A 19026-nucleotide genomic window follows, 5' to 3' on the forward strand; every position below is an offset into this window, starting at 1 on the left:
ACTTCAGAAACTTCCACGCAAGAAAGTATCTTGCTCAAATCGAAGCTCGAGGCCTGTAATCAATCTCCTTGTTGACTGACTTAGCTTGTAAAGGGGAGTTTCAGGGGCCTTCCTCGCTACTCACACATAACGAAACAAAATTTACAGACTACAATGACACATCCAGAAAACAAACATCACTTGCAAAGTTGGCAACCATATGAAATCACCTAACTAGTTCCCATATAACAAATCATAACGATCCTTTACACAATAGAATCCCAGTCGATGAGCAGAACATTGATTGCCCATCTATCACGCTTAGTTTCTCCAAGCTCACAAATTCTTACAACGTTTTCTGAAGTTCAGAAATGATCAGCTAGAACACTCTCGGGAAGGATTCTCAAGACGACAGACATCGAGACAATCATCCTCGCAACTTTCACCACCAAACTCGATTGCAGAAGGACATTCTTTTCCTTAGCAAAATGGGTCATGGCATCCATTCTTACCAGGAAGAGCATGTTACACGACTGGGTTCCTAGCTTCGTCTCTCGGCACGACTCTGCTTGATCAAAAGGAAAACAGCAACAATGACAGGAGCTGATATCATAATCAGAGCTTGTACAATGTTCGGTCTGGTGGTATCTGGAAAAACTGCGCTTCCATACTTGAGTACAGCAGCACCTACAACTGACCCAGCTACCAATTTCCACAAATATTCCAAATCTTCCTGTTTACACCAAAGAAATAAATATTAACCAAGTAAAACATCATAAAATCCAAGGTACATTATTTGGTCCCTAAATTAACTATGTAAGCCCTCGTGTATGTGGCTGTGTTTTCTGTTATAGTTTTCAGTTTGCCTGACTGGATTTTCCTCCATTTTACAGAAAAATATCGCAAACCCAAAACAAGGGGTATGCAATTATGCAAGATTCATTCCTAAAATTCAATGTCAGACTAGTAAAAGTCCGGAATCTGCATCACAAAAATCTACACAAAGGATGACGAAAAACAAATGAAAATTTTGCTCACAAAAATAAAGTTGACAAATCGAAAAAAGAGGGGGACAAACAAGTAACCTGAGAGGTAAAAGCACCGGTTTTGTTATTCTTGCTTGAATCCTCCTGCTCTTCTTCTTCCCCTCTTTGCGGGTCGAGAGCTCGGATGGGAAAAGACCTTTGGGCACTTCTCCTTGGGAAGTTTACGTTGTTCTGAATGTAGAACTTGATGGTACCCATTGCTCTCTTTGTAGCAGGCTTCGAATGGCCGTATTGGGAAGCTGAGTAGCAGAGCTTGGGAGCTCCGCTCGCTGTGGCAGACGCTGCCATATCTATCTATCGATATCTGCTGCCAGCTGAAAGTGCCGTAGAACTCTCAAAATTATTTTTCTCCGACTAAAGGTCTACAATGCACTAAAATAATATCCAATTTATGTACCACTTTTGTATTATTCTTAACCTTTCGATCATGAGCAAATGGTTCTAACTGGCATCTATGAAACGTTGGCTCGAATCAATTAGATGGAATATTCTTCGCTTAAGATTTTTAGACCAAAGTATTCTCGACTTACTGAGATATTTTAAAGGTAAAATACCGATAATTATCATAATTTTTCCCATTTACTTTAAAAATTATTCAAAAAATTTGAATAACGGTACATATTTTTTTCAACCCGTTATACACGTGAAATGAAAGCACATTATCGGAAATTTAAAATTCAGATTATTTGAAAACTGAAAATTAAAAAAAAAAAACTAATATTATATTTATATCACGTTAAGTTCAAGTAAAATAATTATATTCGTATTACTATTTAAAAAAATCCTCTCTCTTTTAAATTATGATAATAGAGTAATAAATATTAAGTTTTTAAAAAAAATTAGCACTGGTATTCAACAACAGAATCTCCAACTAATTCACATGCCCTCCGCATAAATATTAAGCTTTTATTATAACATTAAAATTTTTACAGAATTTATTAAGTATTTAAAAATATTTGATTAATTCATTTATTTTAAATTTCCATCTATTTTCCGTCTGGGCTAACAAAGCCCATATCATAGGATACAAAGTAATTCCGTTTCACTGCTACCATCACCAAATTCCGTTTCCGAGTCTTCATCCACTCTTTGATTCCAAAAAAGGTCCCCAACCCTAACCCTAAAATTTCCCTTTCTTCCCAACCGGAAACGAATTCTTAGTTCCTTGTCGTTTTTCCGGCAGCGAAGATGGTGTTAGCGCAGTTAGGGGGGAGCATTTCGCGTGCTCTCCAGCAGATGAGCAATGCGACCATAATCGACGAGAAGGTCCTCAACGAGTGCCTGAACGAGATCACGCGTGCCCTTCTTCAGTCCGATGTCCAATTCAAGCTCGTCCGCGATATGCAGACCAATATCAAGAAGATCGTAAACCTCGACGACCTCGCCGCCGGCCACAACAAGCGCAGGATCATCCAGCAAGTACGCAATCTCAATTTATTTTTATATTGATTGATTTGTGGTTAATTTTATCATCTATGTTAATTACGATGAAACGGATTGTCTGCCATCATTAGAGTTTAGGATTTGCTTTGGAAAGCTAGCTAAACTTGGGAATTTCCACGCGTTAATAACCTATCAAATCCACGCGTTAATCGTATTAGTAGTAAGACGCACGTATTAATATTTCTGTAGATATAGTTGTCTATGATTTCTACCGAAAATTTTCAATTCAAATGTGATTTGTATCCAATACCGTTCATGGGGAAAAATATGAAGGATAGCCTGTTTTTAGTTACTAGATAATGGTTATATGTTGAGGTTTTTGACCCATAATAATATCAAGACCTAGATGCCCTAGACTTGGGCTGTTCAGATTTCACAAGATTCGTGCAAAGAGATTGCTGGTAGTGGAAGATGCTGGTGATTGTTGATGTAAATCTTGATAGACCTGTAGCATCCTCATGCTCTGTGCGCTAAAATAATTATGCATATTCTGTGCTGTTTTAGTTTCTTGTATCATCAGATCATTTTTCCTCATGTAACTAATCTGCACTTTTAGAAACTTGATTGTGCTACCGAGCTGGTACTTTAGGTTGGGGGCTCTACAGGGTCAACCTTCATATCTTTTGTGTTCTTATGAAAAGGTTGCATTCATTGTAGGCTATATTTAACGAACTCTGCAAGATTTTGGATCCCGGGAAGCCTTCTTTTACTCCAAAGAAAGGAAAGGCGAGTGTTGTTATGTTTGTAGGTTTACAAGGTATGTTGTTTATCAGATTAGTTTCATGTTGGATCACCCAGCATTTTCATGTGGATGCTCAGATTTATAGTCAATGAGAATGTCTTTTGGGAAGATGGAATGTGAACTAGTTAGCAGCTATATGGGTGTTATGTTTGTTGTTGATTTATGGGTCCAAAACTATTTTGTAATCTTCTAATTTGAAGTTTGCTGTATCCTTTTTCCAATGTGTATCTCTTATTATCAGTTTTTACCCAAGTTCAGGGTCAGGAAAAACCACAACATGTACAAAATATGCATATTATCATCAGAAAAAGGGCTGGAGGCCTGCCCTCGTTTGTGCGGATACATTTAGAGCTGGTGCTTTTGATCAACTGAAACAGAATGCAACTAAAGCTAAGATTCCATTTTATGGAAGGTACTTCTTTACTCTTTACTGGTTATCAACATGTTATCATCTATTCATGATACTGTAATTGTACTTCCAAATTATTTCTGCTTGTTGCTCTTTTCATTATTACTCTCATTGATGCCTTCATTAGTCACTTTCAATCAGTTAATGTATTCCTCAGAATTTAAGTAATAATTGGGATTTTGACCCCTACAGCTATACAGAATCAGATCCTGTGAAAATTGCAGTGGACGGTGTGGAAAGATTTAAGAAAGAAAATTGTGATCTAATAATTGTTGACACCAGTGGGCGTCACAAACAAGAAGCTGCTCTTTTTGAAGAAATGCGTCAAGTTTCAGAAGCCACGGTATTTTCCTGATGTCACTTTGTTCCTCCCATAAAATTGTAGCTGATTGACCACAATTGCTGATATATTTTCTTTTCATCTTTCAGAAACCGGATCTTGTTATATTTGTTATGGATAGCAGTATTGGTCAGGCTGCATTTGATCAAGCTCAAGCTTTCAAGCAAAGTGTTTCAGTTGGAGCTGTAATTGTTACCAAAATGGATGGGCATGCAAAGGGAGGTGGTGCCCTCAGTGCGTAAGTTCTATTTCAAACAAGTACAGCCTACAGCTCATGATTTTAGTTGGATGTAAATGTAATATTAAAGCTTCCATGAATGTGTTTCCTGAAGGTTTTTTTTTTTAATTTTATTTATGGGTAATAAGAGATTTTATTCAAATAAATAGGCATAGCCCAAGTACACAGGAAGTATACAAGAGAATACACCTAAATACAAGCTAAAGCAAAAGCAAAACAATATTAAAATAAAGCATTACAATTATTCATATCCCTCACTAGATTGTTCACCCAAAAATTTAAAGTGCTAAAGAAAAAATCCTTAAATTCCCCCATTGTGCGTTCACAATCTTCGAACACCTCCCATTTCTCTCAAGCCATGAACACCAAAACAAACATGAAAGAATCATCCTCCACTCAGCAGTATGTACTTGAATACACTCTTGACTACAGGTTTAGGCCTGCATTCTGGTTAATTAATTTAGCACCTCTAACCATTTGCGTACTGCATAGTTCTTCCTTTTAAGACATTACACCTTTCAGTAGAGGTTTGCAACCATGAATTTCTCAGCCAGTGGTGAAAGCATTAGGTTTTAAGGTTTGGGTAATTTATTCGGCACCGATGCTCTCATTTCACTGCTTCTAGTATATTCTATGGTATCTCTTATTGCTTGTATGTCCAGTAAAAGCTTGGGTCCTTTCTACAGTGTGATCTGTGAATGGCCCAAAATTCTTAATTTTAGGTAGACTTAAATATTTCTTAGATTTACTGAAACATCTATTTTTAACCGGAATTTTTATAAATTACGGAATTTTTATTCACCTTCGATTTTGATTCAATCTCCTATGAAATGGAAATTTATTGCTTATTCTGATAAAAGCATTATATAGTTTAACCATGTATCCTTTGTATGCTTTGACAACTAAATGCTATACTACTCTCATGTTTAGTGTTGCGGCAACAAAGAGTCCCGTCATATTTATTGGAACTGGAGAGCATATGGATGAGTTTGAAGTTTTCGATGTTAAACCATTTGTCAGCCGTCTCTTAGGTGTGCACCGCTTTTAACAGTCTTGGCACTCGACTTTTGTGGCCTTAAATATTTTGTGAATATTTCAAGTCCTTACATATCAATTATATTTCCAACTAGGCATGGGTGATTGGTCTGGCTTTATGGACAAAATTCATGAAGTTGTTCCTATGGATCAGCAGCCTGAGCTTCTGCAAAAGCTCTCGGAAGGGAATTTTACATTAAGGATTATGTATGAGCAATTTCAGAACATACTTAAAATGGGCCCAATTAGCCAGGTTAGTTACTTATGCTATTCAATTGAAACTCACAAAATTGTGCTTTTCACTTTATCGTGCATCCTCGGTTATGCAGGGTGTGCAAAAACGAATTAGTGACCTCTTCGCTCTTGTGTTATGGCAACTAATCGAGAAATATCAACAACTGATTAACAACATTTTATGTTCACATCTTTAATGGGGGAAATTTTGTCTTGGTTCTTTGCAGATAGCCCTTTGCGAGATTTTGTAATTAAGGCAACTAATCAAGAAATACCAACAATTGATTAACAACATTTTATGTTCACATCTTTAATGGGGGAAAATTTTGTCTTGGTTTTTTGCAGATAGCTCTTCGTGAGATTTTGTAGTTACCCTTTGAAAATATTCACCTGTTCTATCCAGAAAGAGATCTTATTCGTGTTTTGTAACTGCTATTGAGTTTTTTATTCATTGCACTACATTGTGTGCAACATGTTGAATTGTTGATAAGCATTGTCACTAGGCTTCAGGGTCTACCCCCCATAAGTCTATTCAGTGTAAAAACTGAGCATTTGACAGTGTAAACTTTGCTACTGAATACACTAGTATTCAGAATATTTCTTATGAAAAATTCATTAGCAAATGCAATGTAAAAATATTGAACTCGATGAAGGAGGCCAGGATTGGTATAAAAACATCTTTAGCACTAACACCAACTTGGTCAATAGTTATGCCATATTTACATGCTAATGAATGATTTGTTTTGCGTAGGTTTTCTCAATGCTTCCAGGTTTTAGTGCTGAGCTAATGCCAAAAGGCCGTGAAAAGGAAAGTTCAGCAAAGATCAAGCGATACATGACCATGATGGACTCAATGACAGATGAAGGCAAGTCAAGGCCATTTTATGTCGTTTTGCTATTTATCCAAACACATGGTTGTGGAATAACTTTATAAGTTGACTTCATTTTCTGATCATAGTAGCTAATTGCTAAAATATTGCAGAGTTGGATAGTACGAATCCAAAACTCATGAATGAGTCTCGAATGATGCGGATAGCACGAGGATCGGGTCGTCATGTTAGAGAAGTATCGGAGATGTTGGAAGAGTATAAGCGCCTTGCTAAAGTATGGAGCAAAATGAAAGGTCTTAAGATTCCTAAGAAGGGTGAAATGAGTGCATTATCACGGAATATGAATGCACAACACATGAGCAAAGTCCTCCCCCCACAGATGCTGAAGCAGATTGGTGGCATGGGTGGCTTACAAAACTTGATGAAGCAAATGGGATCTACGAAAGATATGATGGGGATGTTTGGAGGTGGAGACAAGTAGAAACTGATGGTGAGTTTTATCTCGCTTCCTAACGGCTGTAAGCATTGCCTTGTCGGACAAAATGGCAGAGATGCATCTCTACGCTAGTTGATGCTACCGACCAACCTGTTCTCCCAGATACTTGTTTATTTTTAGAGGGCCACTTCCGGTTTAATCATCAGCTTCAAGCATAGTGGAATTTTGTTTTCATATGGAGTCGTCAGCCTTGAAAGTTTCCTTTCTGTATGAATGTAATTTATGTATTTGGCCAGTCATGCAATTGAAAAGGAACTGATTTTCCGTAAAGGAGAGAATCCGCACCCCAAGCACGCTCCCCATTTTTTTTCTCATAACGCTCACTATTCATTTGGAAAATCCTTTGCTTTATCATCCGTCATTCCCATGGAGGGACAGCTACGTACGACGATACAATTTTTTCAGGGTTACGAATCCAGATTATCTTCCAAACACAGCAGCTCACCCTAGATTCTGCTAAAAAAAGAACCAAAGCACCAGTAGGCAGCAACGAATTGGCCTGCGATATATGTTAAAAAGCTTAGTTCCTCGAGAAATTGTGGGGTACAGGTTTAGAATGCTTTATGCCACTTTCCGTGAGAGAAGCTCCAGCTGCTTCTCTTAACAAACTAACCCATAAAAATAAATAAATAAATAAAATAATTTATTTGACAAAACAATAAGATACAGCAATGTGATTTAGTAGGTGCAGAACACCCCATATATTTACGGAACTACAAAATTCAATGGGTCTCTATTGCTTTTAGAGTGATGATACCATTTGCCATACATACAAGTATATCTACAAGATCGACCGTGTCATCGTTCTAAGAACTTGCTTAGAACAGTTTTCCTCAAAGGAACTTCCTCGTCCTCATCATCTCTCTCACTTGTAGCATTTGCTAAAGCACAACGGAGAATTGAATTGACCTGTTTCCTTAATCTTGCATTGTCCACGAATACATCAGTCAACATCATCCTCAACTCATCATCTGTTGTCCTTGTATTACTTCCATTTGCACGACTGGTCTCATCCACTGCTGCAACTGCATTTTCTACATCCTGTGCAAGGAGCTGTGCCTGTCCCAATTTCATGAACCACGTGTAATTAAGTCAAGGTTAAGATACACAGAAGATGATAGAAAAAACATCAAAGCAATTTTAAAATAAATTTTAGACTTCAATTTCCTTACATATCTAAAATTATAACGTCTTTGTTAGATATGAAAGATGGGGAAAAGAGAAGGTCTTTTGGTACATGAATAACTTTCTCAATTCTGATCAGTCTATACTGCAATCCACGAGCTTTAAACCAATCCAAAACATTTTAAAACATGATGTTAGAACTGTATATAGTATTCACAATCACGGGGCTGTTCTGATTTTGTGTGATTTCTATAAATTTCACCCTTCTACTTTTCATGCCCACGGCATACAAATCCATGGGATGAGCACCATTTAGGTTTTCGCTCAAGAGGGGAGAAAAGAGAAAAAAAACAGATGATTGACAACTGCCATTACACTCTTCCAAGACAACATCATGGACAACCAAATCAAAGTATGCATAAATTGAAAGCTAGTCCTTTCCCTTTTTCGCGAGTTAGTATGAAGATAGTGCCGTCAGTACACTGACTTTTTTATTATAAAAAAGCAAAGGAAGATGTTATTAAAAGAAAAACGCAAGTGACATCAGTACACTAGCAAAAACAGTAAATCATTTGTTGTAAACCTGTAGTGCGCACTGAAGTAACCAAGCGTATATGGAACCTAGGCTGAACCTGAAATACATCTACTGACAATTCTCTCGATTTATGTGGTTCTCAAGGTGTTACACCACACTTTCCCTGAGTTCTTCTAAATATCAACCCACTGTACTGCCTTGAAGACTTGACCCCCAAATTGGGCATCATACTACACAACCGACAGAGTGAACCACTAGATGACAGAGCAGATGGACTTTAACACTTGCCCAAACACAATACATTTTTCTTTCCATTGTGGCTTGGTAAGTAAGATTGGTGTACTGATGAATGGTCCAAAAAAATAGGCTTCAAGCAACCAATAAAGCTTGTGACCTTTTATCTAGGCCATTCAACTTTTATACCCCAAAGGAACTGGTATTATAATTAGTTAGTGTTCAAAATTGAGATTGCCAAGGACATAGGACAACAAACCGAAGGGTACATTGATTCAAGATGTAAAGATACCTCTGCAAGTAAGAGACCAATTCTATTGTCGGATGTTGTCAACAGATCTATTGCATCAGATGGTGATGAAGTGTCCATAGTTAATTTATCTTCCTCTTCAACCAGAAAATTAACGCTGCACTCCCGAAGCCTTTCACGGAGAATTCCACACTCATGCAGCAACTTTGCATTGGCAGTATTTGCGTTGTCTGTTCTTTGCTTTTCCCTTTGAAGACTCCTCTGGAAGATGCAAGAAACAATAGCATGAAATAGATGGGCACTGCAAATGATCTAAAACAGCATGGAAAATCTAAATACAAACCAAGTAAGATAAGTTATCATAAAGAAATATAGCACCTTTTAATAGGAGTTTAGTTAAAATAACGGGCACAATGAGAGCCGTACACTAGAACATCCATTATACTTGGTTGTCTGGTCTTTATTCAGTGTTTTTGGTGTGACTGGCACAAATGAGAAGTAATGATGTTGCTTTATAGCTAATTATTATTTATTAATAGTATAGTAAAATAGTGGATGGCTTAATGACAGCAAAACTTTTGCTTTGAAATTATGTAGTATAAAAAATTGTGAGGGTGTGTGCAAGCTCACATATGCTTAGCCCATTCGACTGGTTGTCTTCTATTCTCAGAAACTAGAATTTCTCCATGACTAACGGTTTGAGACATATAAAGCTTCCAAGACCAAATCAATTGATATGTACTGATGCTCTAGATAGATAAGTTTGACACTTCAAACAATATTTAAATATTTATTTTTTCGTTCACCTCTACCAAAAGCCACTTCAGATACAACCAACAGTCGTTAAAACCACTTACATATATTGTTTCATGGAAATATGGCCATAAATTTGAGACCATAACTCTGGCCCTACAATTTTTTTTTTTTTTTGCACGCAGCAAACTATTCTTCCTTTCATTGGCTATATATATAAAAACTAGCAAACCCCTAAGAAATGCAGTAAAATCTATCTATAAAGAAAGAACCAGAGAAACATTAAAAGGAATAATTTTCTAAGGTGCACAGAAAACAAGAAACTTCATTAAAAACTAAGAACATAAAAGAAAATGGGCACCTCTACTTCTAGTTTTTCTTTCATTAATCGGCTGAGCTCCTGCTTCAATTCTAACTGAGAACTTCGAAGGGACTTGACCTCTTTAACGAGCAGCTTTACATCTGCCTTTGATTTCACCTCAAATTCTTCCTGATGTTTCTTCAAGTTTTCAAGCTGTTCTCTACCTACATCTAACTCCTGCAGCAGCATTTTGTTCTCCTGAATGATTGCTATTTTTGTTGACTCTGCACGCTTTCTTTCATCCTGGAATATTATCGCACATCATTCATCAAAGCTTCAAAAATCGAAAAACAAGGAGATCCCAATGAATAATGATGGTAGGAAAGACCAAACCTGTTCAGACTTCAATTTTAGTTCCAACTCCAAGCACTTCCCACGGAGCTCCTCCATATCCCACTGCATTTGTGTAAATCTTTCCCTTTCAGTCAAAACAGCTTGCTCCATGTTGTCTTTACAATTCTGTCTAGTAGTTTCAAGTTCCCCTTCCAAATCTTTGACCTATAAAGAACATCCCCATAGATGAATTAAATGGACAGTACAGTACCTAAAATTGTTCTTGAAAACATAAAGGATGTCAACACCGTCATAAGTAACTTTCTTTTCTCTCTTTTATGCATTAGAATTAAAAAATTTCTATTGTAATTGTGACAAAGAACTTCACAATTTATAATTATTAATGCATTTTAATTTCCAGATTTTTTGGATGGGTTGTCCAAGGCAATATCTGACACATCACCTTTAGCATAATTCCTCTTGATATTGGATTCATAACAATTTATACTCAATCAAAAAATAAGTATGAAAGTGAGAGAGGGAAAACCTTATGCTATGAAATAAATGTGCAGAAAGAGTTTGTGGAAGGAAAAGAGCTGAGAGCGGGTGGAGTTGGAGCCTCAGCTTTTTCTATAAAGAAAGGGCCAACCTTGGCCTCCATCCAGTGTATATATTGACTGATTCACAGTCACTATTACGAACTCTCAAAATCAAATTACAGTTCTAAACTGAGAAATTGTTTTGGGATGTGCCGCTTATAATTTTGAACTTGCTCGACAAGGAGTAGATGTCATACAAAATCAAAAAACAACCCCAATCAACACAATTTGAAACATGGACATTGTAAATGTGACATACATCCCTAAGCTCTCTAGTTCTCCAATACCGTAGAGAAATTCATTGTGTTCAAGGGGAGAAACTGAGGATATGGCACTTCAAACTCATTTGTGCACAAAAAAGTACATTTCACGATTACAAAAAATAAAAAATCAATTCGAGTAACTGCCTGATGACTAGATCCTGGGGACTTTCATGTTCAGTGCATTAACATGACTTTGATCCGTGTCCACCAATTCTAATTCTGTATGCACAGACAATATATTTTAAGTATAAAATAACAGATCAACAGTTTGTGCCATATGTCCATTTGGCTACAATTGATAGTTCTAGTAAGGTAAAAAAATAAGACAAAAAGAATACATCAAAAAACAAAAAGCTCATTTCATCGATCAAACATATTTTATCCTAGAACAAGTTTTCACGCTCATCTAAGCTTATGATGTCTTTCAATGCCAACTATCACAAACAGATTAAGACATTTATACTGAACAACAGTCTTCCTTTTAAAACTTACCACAGTCAAGTAACAAAACATTTAATTACATGGAAAACTTCCATCTTAATTCGAATTCTTCCAAACAGGAAAAAAATAAAATAAATAAATAAATAAATAAAATTATTGAAGAGATAAGCAAGATATGCCCACATCATAATACTGATATGGCACAACACGAGCACAAGAAATCTATCTGCTACTTTCCTCCATTCTCATCACAATAGAACAAAAAATTTGAATTCAACCATTGAATAAATAATGCTACTAATGTGAGTTTTTTTTTTAATTAATAATGCTCCTTATTTGAACTGGAAAGGAAAAAAAGACCGGGAAAGACAGTAAAGAAATAGAATAATGTCAAGAAAAAATGCTTATAACCATTACAGAATATACCTTTGTTGTGAGGAATTGTCTAACAGCAACTTCTTGATTCAATCTTGCTATAAGGTCCTCCAGGTCAGCTTTTGCAGTGGCTAGTCTCCGATGCATGGTAACAAGTACCCTGTTCAGTTTATGGCGTTCATCAGATGGAAGAGCAACCAGTAAATGCCTTGGAAGCTGTGAATCTTGATTTACAAAAGAATCCATGTTTCTCGGAGCTTCAGGACCTTCAGAAGGGTGAAGGTAATCACCAAACAAATTGGCTGCCCCTATATTCAATATTTCACCGGCTCTTGCAGAACTCAAGTCACTTCCAACACTCTCTGTTGAGAGTCTACGAACATGGCCATCCAGCTTGCAATCCCCTAGTTCAGAAAAAAACTCCGTTCCGTCCATGCGGAGAGTTTTGGCATTAGACGTATTCTCATATACTTCATTCCTGCCTATATTATTGCCCTCATTTCCCATCTGCCTTCTACGCCTTGAAAATCTTTGGAGGCTATACTGAATAAACTTTCTGTTAAACATGCCATACTTCACAGTCCCATCGACTGGATCAATTAAGTCTTGTTCAGATATGGAACTCTCCAAGCCAAGATCTGCACGACTAGAATTTTCAATCGTTGGTGTTCCAACCTCAGATATTTCATAAGGTGTATCATCACCATGGTCTGATACAATGAATGAACTACCAGCAAGTGCAGAAACATCTGAGTTGGAATGGAACAGAGATAATGGAACCACACCACTGGTTGAAAAATTAACATCTGGTGTTTGCTGGTTCTCATCATAGAATGCTGAAAGTAAAAGCCCAAACACAATTAGTTTGGTAGAGTATTATCCGTAAAGCACCTATATTCTACAATTTAATATCAGCACTTGGTGCAATAAATTAAGAAACCAATGTAACTCGGTGTAAACTCTTGTATACCCCCTGTATACTTGGGCTATGCCTATTCTCATTAATAAAATTTGTTACTTATCAAAAAAAAGAATTTTTTTTTATACGTAATAAAAAATAAAAGAATAAGAAACCAATATAATGTTGATTTCAAAATGCATCAAGGAAACACCTACAAGACCTCGCAGCAGCTTCTAGCTCAAGAAAGGTCGCCACCGGAGCACTCCTTGATACATCAATGTCTGACAATAGTTTCTCCATCCAATCCTCCAAGAAACACCTTCTCTGCAACAAACTAACCAATTTGAGAATATTATTGCTGTTACTTTGTGGGGGAAATATGCTTGGTTTTTAAATTCTCATGTAAGGAAATACGCAAAAAATATTTCTTACGAGTAGTTAGCAAATATATCAATTGAAAGTAAAAATAAGGGATGCACACAATCAGTAAATGCAACCAATTTTATACAAGTAAGCCATTGCCCCCCAAATTGACATTATTATTATTAATTTTTTTATTATTATTAATAAGAGGGTAATATTACCATGAATAGGAATAGCCCAAATACACAGGAAGTATACAAGGAAGTACCTACTACATTCTAGTAAGCGGGAAAGAGACTAATACAGATTCAGTACATTATTATCATTCCTTACAAAAATCTCAGCCCACAAACACAAAGTTACAAAGTAGAAAAGAAAAAATTCCGAAGTTCTCCGAAAGAATGCTCTGTCTTCAAAATATCTCTCATTCCTTTCCAGCCAAAGACATAATAAACACAAAGGAATCATTTCCATCTGGTAGCTACACATTTCCTTCCCTCAAAACCTCTCCAACATGCAAGAAGACCCACAACTTCCTTTGGCATCACCCAATATGGAAAAACCTAGTTTGCCCACTCAAGTCTATCGCTCAGGAAAAAGAAAAACAAATATATATTTTATTTTTACTTAATGATTAAGGAAGTGATTTTAAGTATATTGATGTATTTTTTTATTTTTTAAATATATTAAAAAAATGTGAAAAGAAAAATGAAAAAAAAAATTCAAAACTTAACTAGCAGTAAGGTTGAGCGGTGCTACTCAGGCGGCAAAGTAGCACCGCTCCACCCAATATATACCTGTACAACTAAGAACCTCATTCCACAAAGACTGTCACCTCACAATGAAAAAAGAGATGATTTACAGATTCACCATCCTTCTTGCCCATAACACACCAATGAGAAATACATTTCTAAGGTTATCTGTGGTCAATACTTTCCCTAGAGCAACCAGCCAACTAAAAAATGCCACCTTGGTAGGTACCTTCACTCTCCAAATGCTTTTCCAAGGGAAAGCACAACCAGCTGACAAGTCAGCACCTTATAAAAAGAACTAACTGAAAACCTGGAATTTCCAGCATGGTCCCACAGTAAACTATCCTCTCTTCCCTACATCACTTTTGAATTATAAATTCTTTCCAAAAAATCAGGAACAACATTCACTTCCCAGTCATTCACATCTTTGATAAAATCAACATTCCACAGAATATTATTACCTGTACGTTGGAAACAATCTGTCACAGCAGCATTTTGATCCCTTGCAATCCTAAAAAGAGAGGGAAAATCATATTTGACAGCTGATTCCCCACACCAAATATCATGCCAAAAAAGAATCCTCTTTCCTTCCCCCACCTTCAATTTAATATGTTTCGAAACTCCCCCCAACCTTTCCTAACAAACTTCCATAAACCCACCCCATACGTTCCTCTAACTTCATTAGAAAACCAATTCCCCCCACCCATATTTAACAGCAACAACATTCTTCCAAAAAGCATCTCTCTCTACATGACATCTCCAAAGCCATTTCCCAAGAAGTGCTTTGTTAAACATCCTCAATTTCTCACCCCCAATCCTCTACAAGAGATTGGTTGATAAACCTTGTTCCAACTAACTAAATGAAACTTTTTCTCCTCTCCTATACCTCCCCATAAGAAATTCCAAATTTTCTCAATTCTTTTTGCAACCCCCGCGGGCAAAGGGAAAAGTGAAAGAAAATACGTGGGAAGATTAGACAACGTTCTCTTTATCAGGGCAATTTGTCCCCCTTTAGACAAGTATAGCTTTTTCCATCCCGCCAACCTTCTCAATCACCCCATCCCATATCAAAACAGATTTGTGAGAAGAGCCCAACAGAAGACCAAGATACTTCAGCGGCAATGAGGAAATCTTACACTCCAAAATCTTAGCCAAATATGAAATATTGGCTACTGCACCCACTGGAACAATTTCAGACTTGTTAAAGTTAATCCTTATACCCGAGACAGCTTCAAATATAACAAGAAGTCTCTCAAAGATCGAAGATGTTCTTGGTTGGGCTCCCTAAAAATTAAAGTGTCATTAGCAAAAAGAAGATGAGATAATTTAATGCTATTCCGATTCTCATTTCCCACCTCAAAACCCGACAAGAACCTTCCTTCTACTGCCACTTCAATCATTCTACTCAACGCAATCATGACAAGGACAAAAAGAAAAGGAGATAGTGGATCTCCTTGTCTCAAACCAAGTGACCTATTAAAAAGTCCAACCAGGGTACCATTCACCAAAATAGAAAATCTCGATGTCAAAATGCAATGCTTGATCCACATACACCATTTCTCTCCAAAACCATACTTCCCAAGTAAGAACAAGAGGATATCCCACCAAACATGGTCAGATGCCTTTTCCATTGACATAAACCCAATGCAAATCCTTAGGCATTGTTTTCTTCTTTCCTTCTATGGTTTTCAGGTCCATATTGGATATATATTTCCATAAAATTCATGAACTTCAGCAGAAAAATTCAACTCCAAAAACCCATTCACTCCTATTACCAGGGTTAGAGCAAGAAAAAGGGAAACCTAAGGGAAAACTCAAAAACATTCCTTCAGTTGATCAAGCATTTTTTTCGTAAAGAGATTATGAGAAACAGTATCACAATTCCTATAATGAATTCCTATTATAATGCGTCTCAAGGAGTATGGTTAAATATATCATTCATAAATCATTTCTGAATTCACAAAATCATTAAAGAAAATAGAATTTCTAAAGAGACTATGATAGAAAAACTTGTAATCTACCTCTTCCAACAGAGTTCGGCTTTTTATTTTCAACATCTTCTTTGGAGGAGCTGGAGGCAGATATTTCGAGGGAAATGCCTTTTTGACCTACAAAGCCAATAAAAGAATGATTATGTCTTCCAACCACAATATCCAAATGATATGATGTGTTAAGCACAGCAGAGGGTAACAAAACAAGAAAATAAAAAAACATAGGAAATGCCACTCACTTCAGAAAAAAGCTTTAAAAAATCGTTAAATCTTCGTAATATCCCTCGAATAGTGGTGATCCCTTCTGGAGATTGTATACCAACTTGAATCCTGTAAAACTGTTCTCTATGAATGTTAAAATAGAAAATAACTGGTGTTTATTAACCACAAAGTATGCAGAACCAGACCAAATACTACTAAAACACCTCCAATGACAGATTTACCGATAATGTAACTTTTTTTTTTTTTTTTATAAAAAATAAGTTGAATGTACTAGGAGACAGGTAGCACAGAGCAATAAGTTAATAACAAAAAGCATACACTGCACTGTCTAATACGGAGAAAGAAATAGTTTATTTCCAATAACTATTAAAAAGCCTAATTGGTCTTGCAAATGATACAAGTCAGCCATGAGTAACCACAGAAACAGACCATTCTCCAAAATCATGTAATTGCCAAAGCATACCTTATGAAACTATTTGTAATAAGGAACACAAAGGAGTGAAGAAAATGTATGATACATATTACAGCCATGCACTCACATTAGAGGCCTAATTAAAAATGAGGAATAAAACTAAGCTTCAAGTCCAACAACTCGATTTATAAGGAAAATAAATAAATAAACGAAATTTCTTTTCTTATGGAACATATTTTTACTTGCTTTATATGGAGAAGTCAGCATAAAGATGACACAAAACAGGCAAAAAAGTTCCTTCAAACTCAAGTTGCATTACCAGTAGCTACTACCCTAAATTATAATACCAGATACTTCTATTAAAAAGGACATGGTTAAAGACCTTCCAAGAAATCAAAATTGAAACAATGAAAGGGGAGAAAAAGCAGATGGATAACTATAATTACACTAGAAACATGCAACAACATCAGAAAGTAACTGCCAGAACGAACACTTAAAGACATACACCTCTCAAATTTATAACCAACACTAATCAAACTTGAAAATGGCGAAGCGTTTCAATTTAAAATGATAAATTAACAATAGATATACCACCACAGGATCTGAACCTCTTGATTTGGAGAGGAAAATCCAAGAAGGAATTGAGATGCAGTAACTCCAACCAGTATGGAAATCAAGTGGCCAGACAGTGTCACGGCCATCCTACATTCAGAGAGTGGAAATATCATCACAAACCGAGAAATTTATATAACAGGCTAACAGCCTCAATTCTAAGCACGGATAAAGCAACAATTCTCCAAACCAGGTGATTTAAGCTACCGTATAAATCAATGATGTAAATCAAATTCAATAATTTCAAAGAAATCAACAATCACTCCACCGGATCAAATGTTCAGCTCAAAAAAGACTTACCAGATTAACCTTACCAGCCGATTACAATTCAACCACATGAGAAATAAAAATAAATAAGGGTTGATCAAACATGAAAAAGAAGATTACCCATTTGCGAGGAGGGGGGCTCCAATCCATGCCCAAAGGAAGCGGCGACTGGCCGTCGTGGCGGTGCTTGGGAGGGCTGTGATTGGGCATCACGCGGTTACCCGAATCGCCCTTATTGGTGTCCAGATGGTCGTCGTCGTCGTCGTCGTAACGGTTAGTCGTGGAATTGGATGAGGAATAAGACCGGCGATGAGAGAAGGGTTGAAAGGTAGGATCGGAGAAATCGAGGTCATAGTCGAAAGGGGAGAGGCCGTGCGTGTACATATCCATTTCGATCTGTACGTTGTGATTGTACTTACGTCTCTTTTCTTCACCGAGTTGCCTACTCTGATAAACCTTAAAGAGAGAGAGAGAGAGAGAGAGAGAGAGAGAGAGTCGAAACCTTTCGAAACTGAACGAATCGTTCACTTATAAAATTGGGGTTCCACGGAGTTCGGTGATCTTTCTGAGCTAGTCTCGTCTGGGAAAGACCGCATTCTTTTTTCCGAAGTATTTAGATTTTTAGTTTTTAACTTATTTATACCAAAACGAAAAATAATTTGTAAAAAATAAATAAATTATTATCTCTTAAGTATTAATTGCATTTGTTCTTTTTCTCTTCAAAATAAATTATCTCAAAATATTTTTTTGAAAAATATCTCATTAAAATCAAAAGAATTAAATTTTAACTTTCAATTATTTTATATTTTTTATTATTAAATTATTTTGATTATTTTAATTCTTAGAGAAATTTGTTTTTAAAATTAGAGTGATAATCTAAAATAATAGGAGTGGAGTAACGTGTATTTTCTCTAATAATTTTCTATATATCCTCTTATTTTTATTTAAATAAGGTCTATTGAGAGGTATATTCCATCTAATAGGCAATCGTGGCTAACAAATGACAAATATAAAATTTGGTCTACCAATTACAAACGCACACATGCAAATATATTTAAAGTGATTATCATCGAAGGAAAATGCTATTCTTTCCTCTAGAAGCCACCGCTAAAACTTTTATTTTATTATTATTATTAGTATTATTTAATAATATCATGAATTTTTTTAAAATATTTAAAAATAGTAAAATATATATATAAAAAAACACAACAGCAACTAGCGGGAGCCTCCAGTAGGAGCTCCTAGCCGTGGTTATAGAGTCACCCATCATTGAAAGAGAGAGAACAATTCCGGTGTTGGCATTGGAAAGTTATAGAATTTAGAAATTATATGTGTGAGCTTTATATCACATACTTTTATTTAATTAATATATAATTTTTTTAATTATTTTATTTTAATATTTAAATACCTGTATGTTTAAATAAATAAGCGGATGACTATTAATAAAATATAGATGTATGATATAAGATTTCTTTACTTCATTTCTCTTTAGAATTATTATCAAG

General features: G+C 36.0%; 3 protein-coding genes across 6 annotated transcripts; 1 reads left to right on the forward strand and 2 right to left on the reverse strand.

Annotated features, from left to right (window-relative positions):
• Positions 1 to 200: 200 nt before the first annotated feature.
• Positions 201 to 1446, reverse strand: LOC122284173. The gene is made up of 2 exons (XM_043095272.1): positions 1065 to 1446; positions 201 to 712 (listed from the first exon to the last, which is right to left on the reverse strand). Exons 1-2 carry the CDS (start codon positions 1311 to 1313, stop codon positions 521 to 523), a joined length of 441 nt encoding a protein of 146 aa, XP_042951206.1. The 5' UTR covers positions 1314 to 1446; the 3' UTR covers positions 201 to 520.
• A 640-nt stretch (positions 1447 to 2086) lies between these two features.
• LOC122284235 (signal recognition particle 54 kDa protein 2) lies at positions 2087 to 7062 on the forward strand. Its single transcript, XM_043095277.1, has 9 exons — positions 2087 to 2444; positions 3126 to 3225; positions 3469 to 3622; positions 3812 to 3962; positions 4049 to 4197; positions 5128 to 5228; positions 5328 to 5485; positions 6218 to 6332; positions 6449 to 7062. Exons 1-9 carry the CDS (start codon positions 2214 to 2216, stop codon positions 6775 to 6777), a joined length of 1488 nt encoding a protein of 495 aa, XP_042951211.1. The 5' UTR covers positions 2087 to 2213; the 3' UTR covers positions 6778 to 7062.
• Positions 7063 to 7414: 352 nt separating this feature from the next.
• Positions 7415 to 18126, reverse strand: LOC122284189 (PX domain-containing protein EREX). Of its 4 annotated transcripts, none has more exons than XM_043095273.1 (10): positions 17642 to 18126; positions 17234 to 17344; positions 16248 to 16346; positions 16039 to 16125; positions 13118 to 13226; positions 12053 to 12837; positions 10384 to 10548; positions 10051 to 10293; positions 8979 to 9197; positions 7415 to 7851 (listed from the first exon to the last, which is right to left on the reverse strand). In XM_043095273.1, the coding sequence occupies exons 1-10, from the start codon at positions 17909 to 17911 to the stop codon at positions 7591 to 7593; spliced, it is 2349 nt and encodes a 782-aa protein (XP_042951207.1). In that variant the 5' UTR covers positions 17912 to 18126; the 3' UTR covers positions 7415 to 7590. The 4 variants fall into 4 exon arrangements, with proteins under 4 accessions (XP_042951207.1, XP_042951209.1, XP_042951208.1 ...); XM_043095275.1 differs by having other exon boundaries at positions 17251 to 17344; positions 17642 to 17785; XM_043095274.1 differs by having other exon boundaries at positions 16248 to 16338; positions 17642 to 17785.
• Between the last annotated feature and the right edge of the window lie 900 nt (positions 18127 to 19026).

This window comes from Carya illinoinensis, chromosome 1 (genome assembly GCF_018687715.1).
Source record: "Carya illinoinensis cultivar Pawnee chromosome 1, C.illinoinensisPawnee_v1, whole genome shotgun sequence".
NCBI classification, from domain to species: domain Eukaryota; kingdom Viridiplantae; phylum Streptophyta; class Magnoliopsida; order Fagales; family Juglandaceae; genus Carya; species Carya illinoinensis.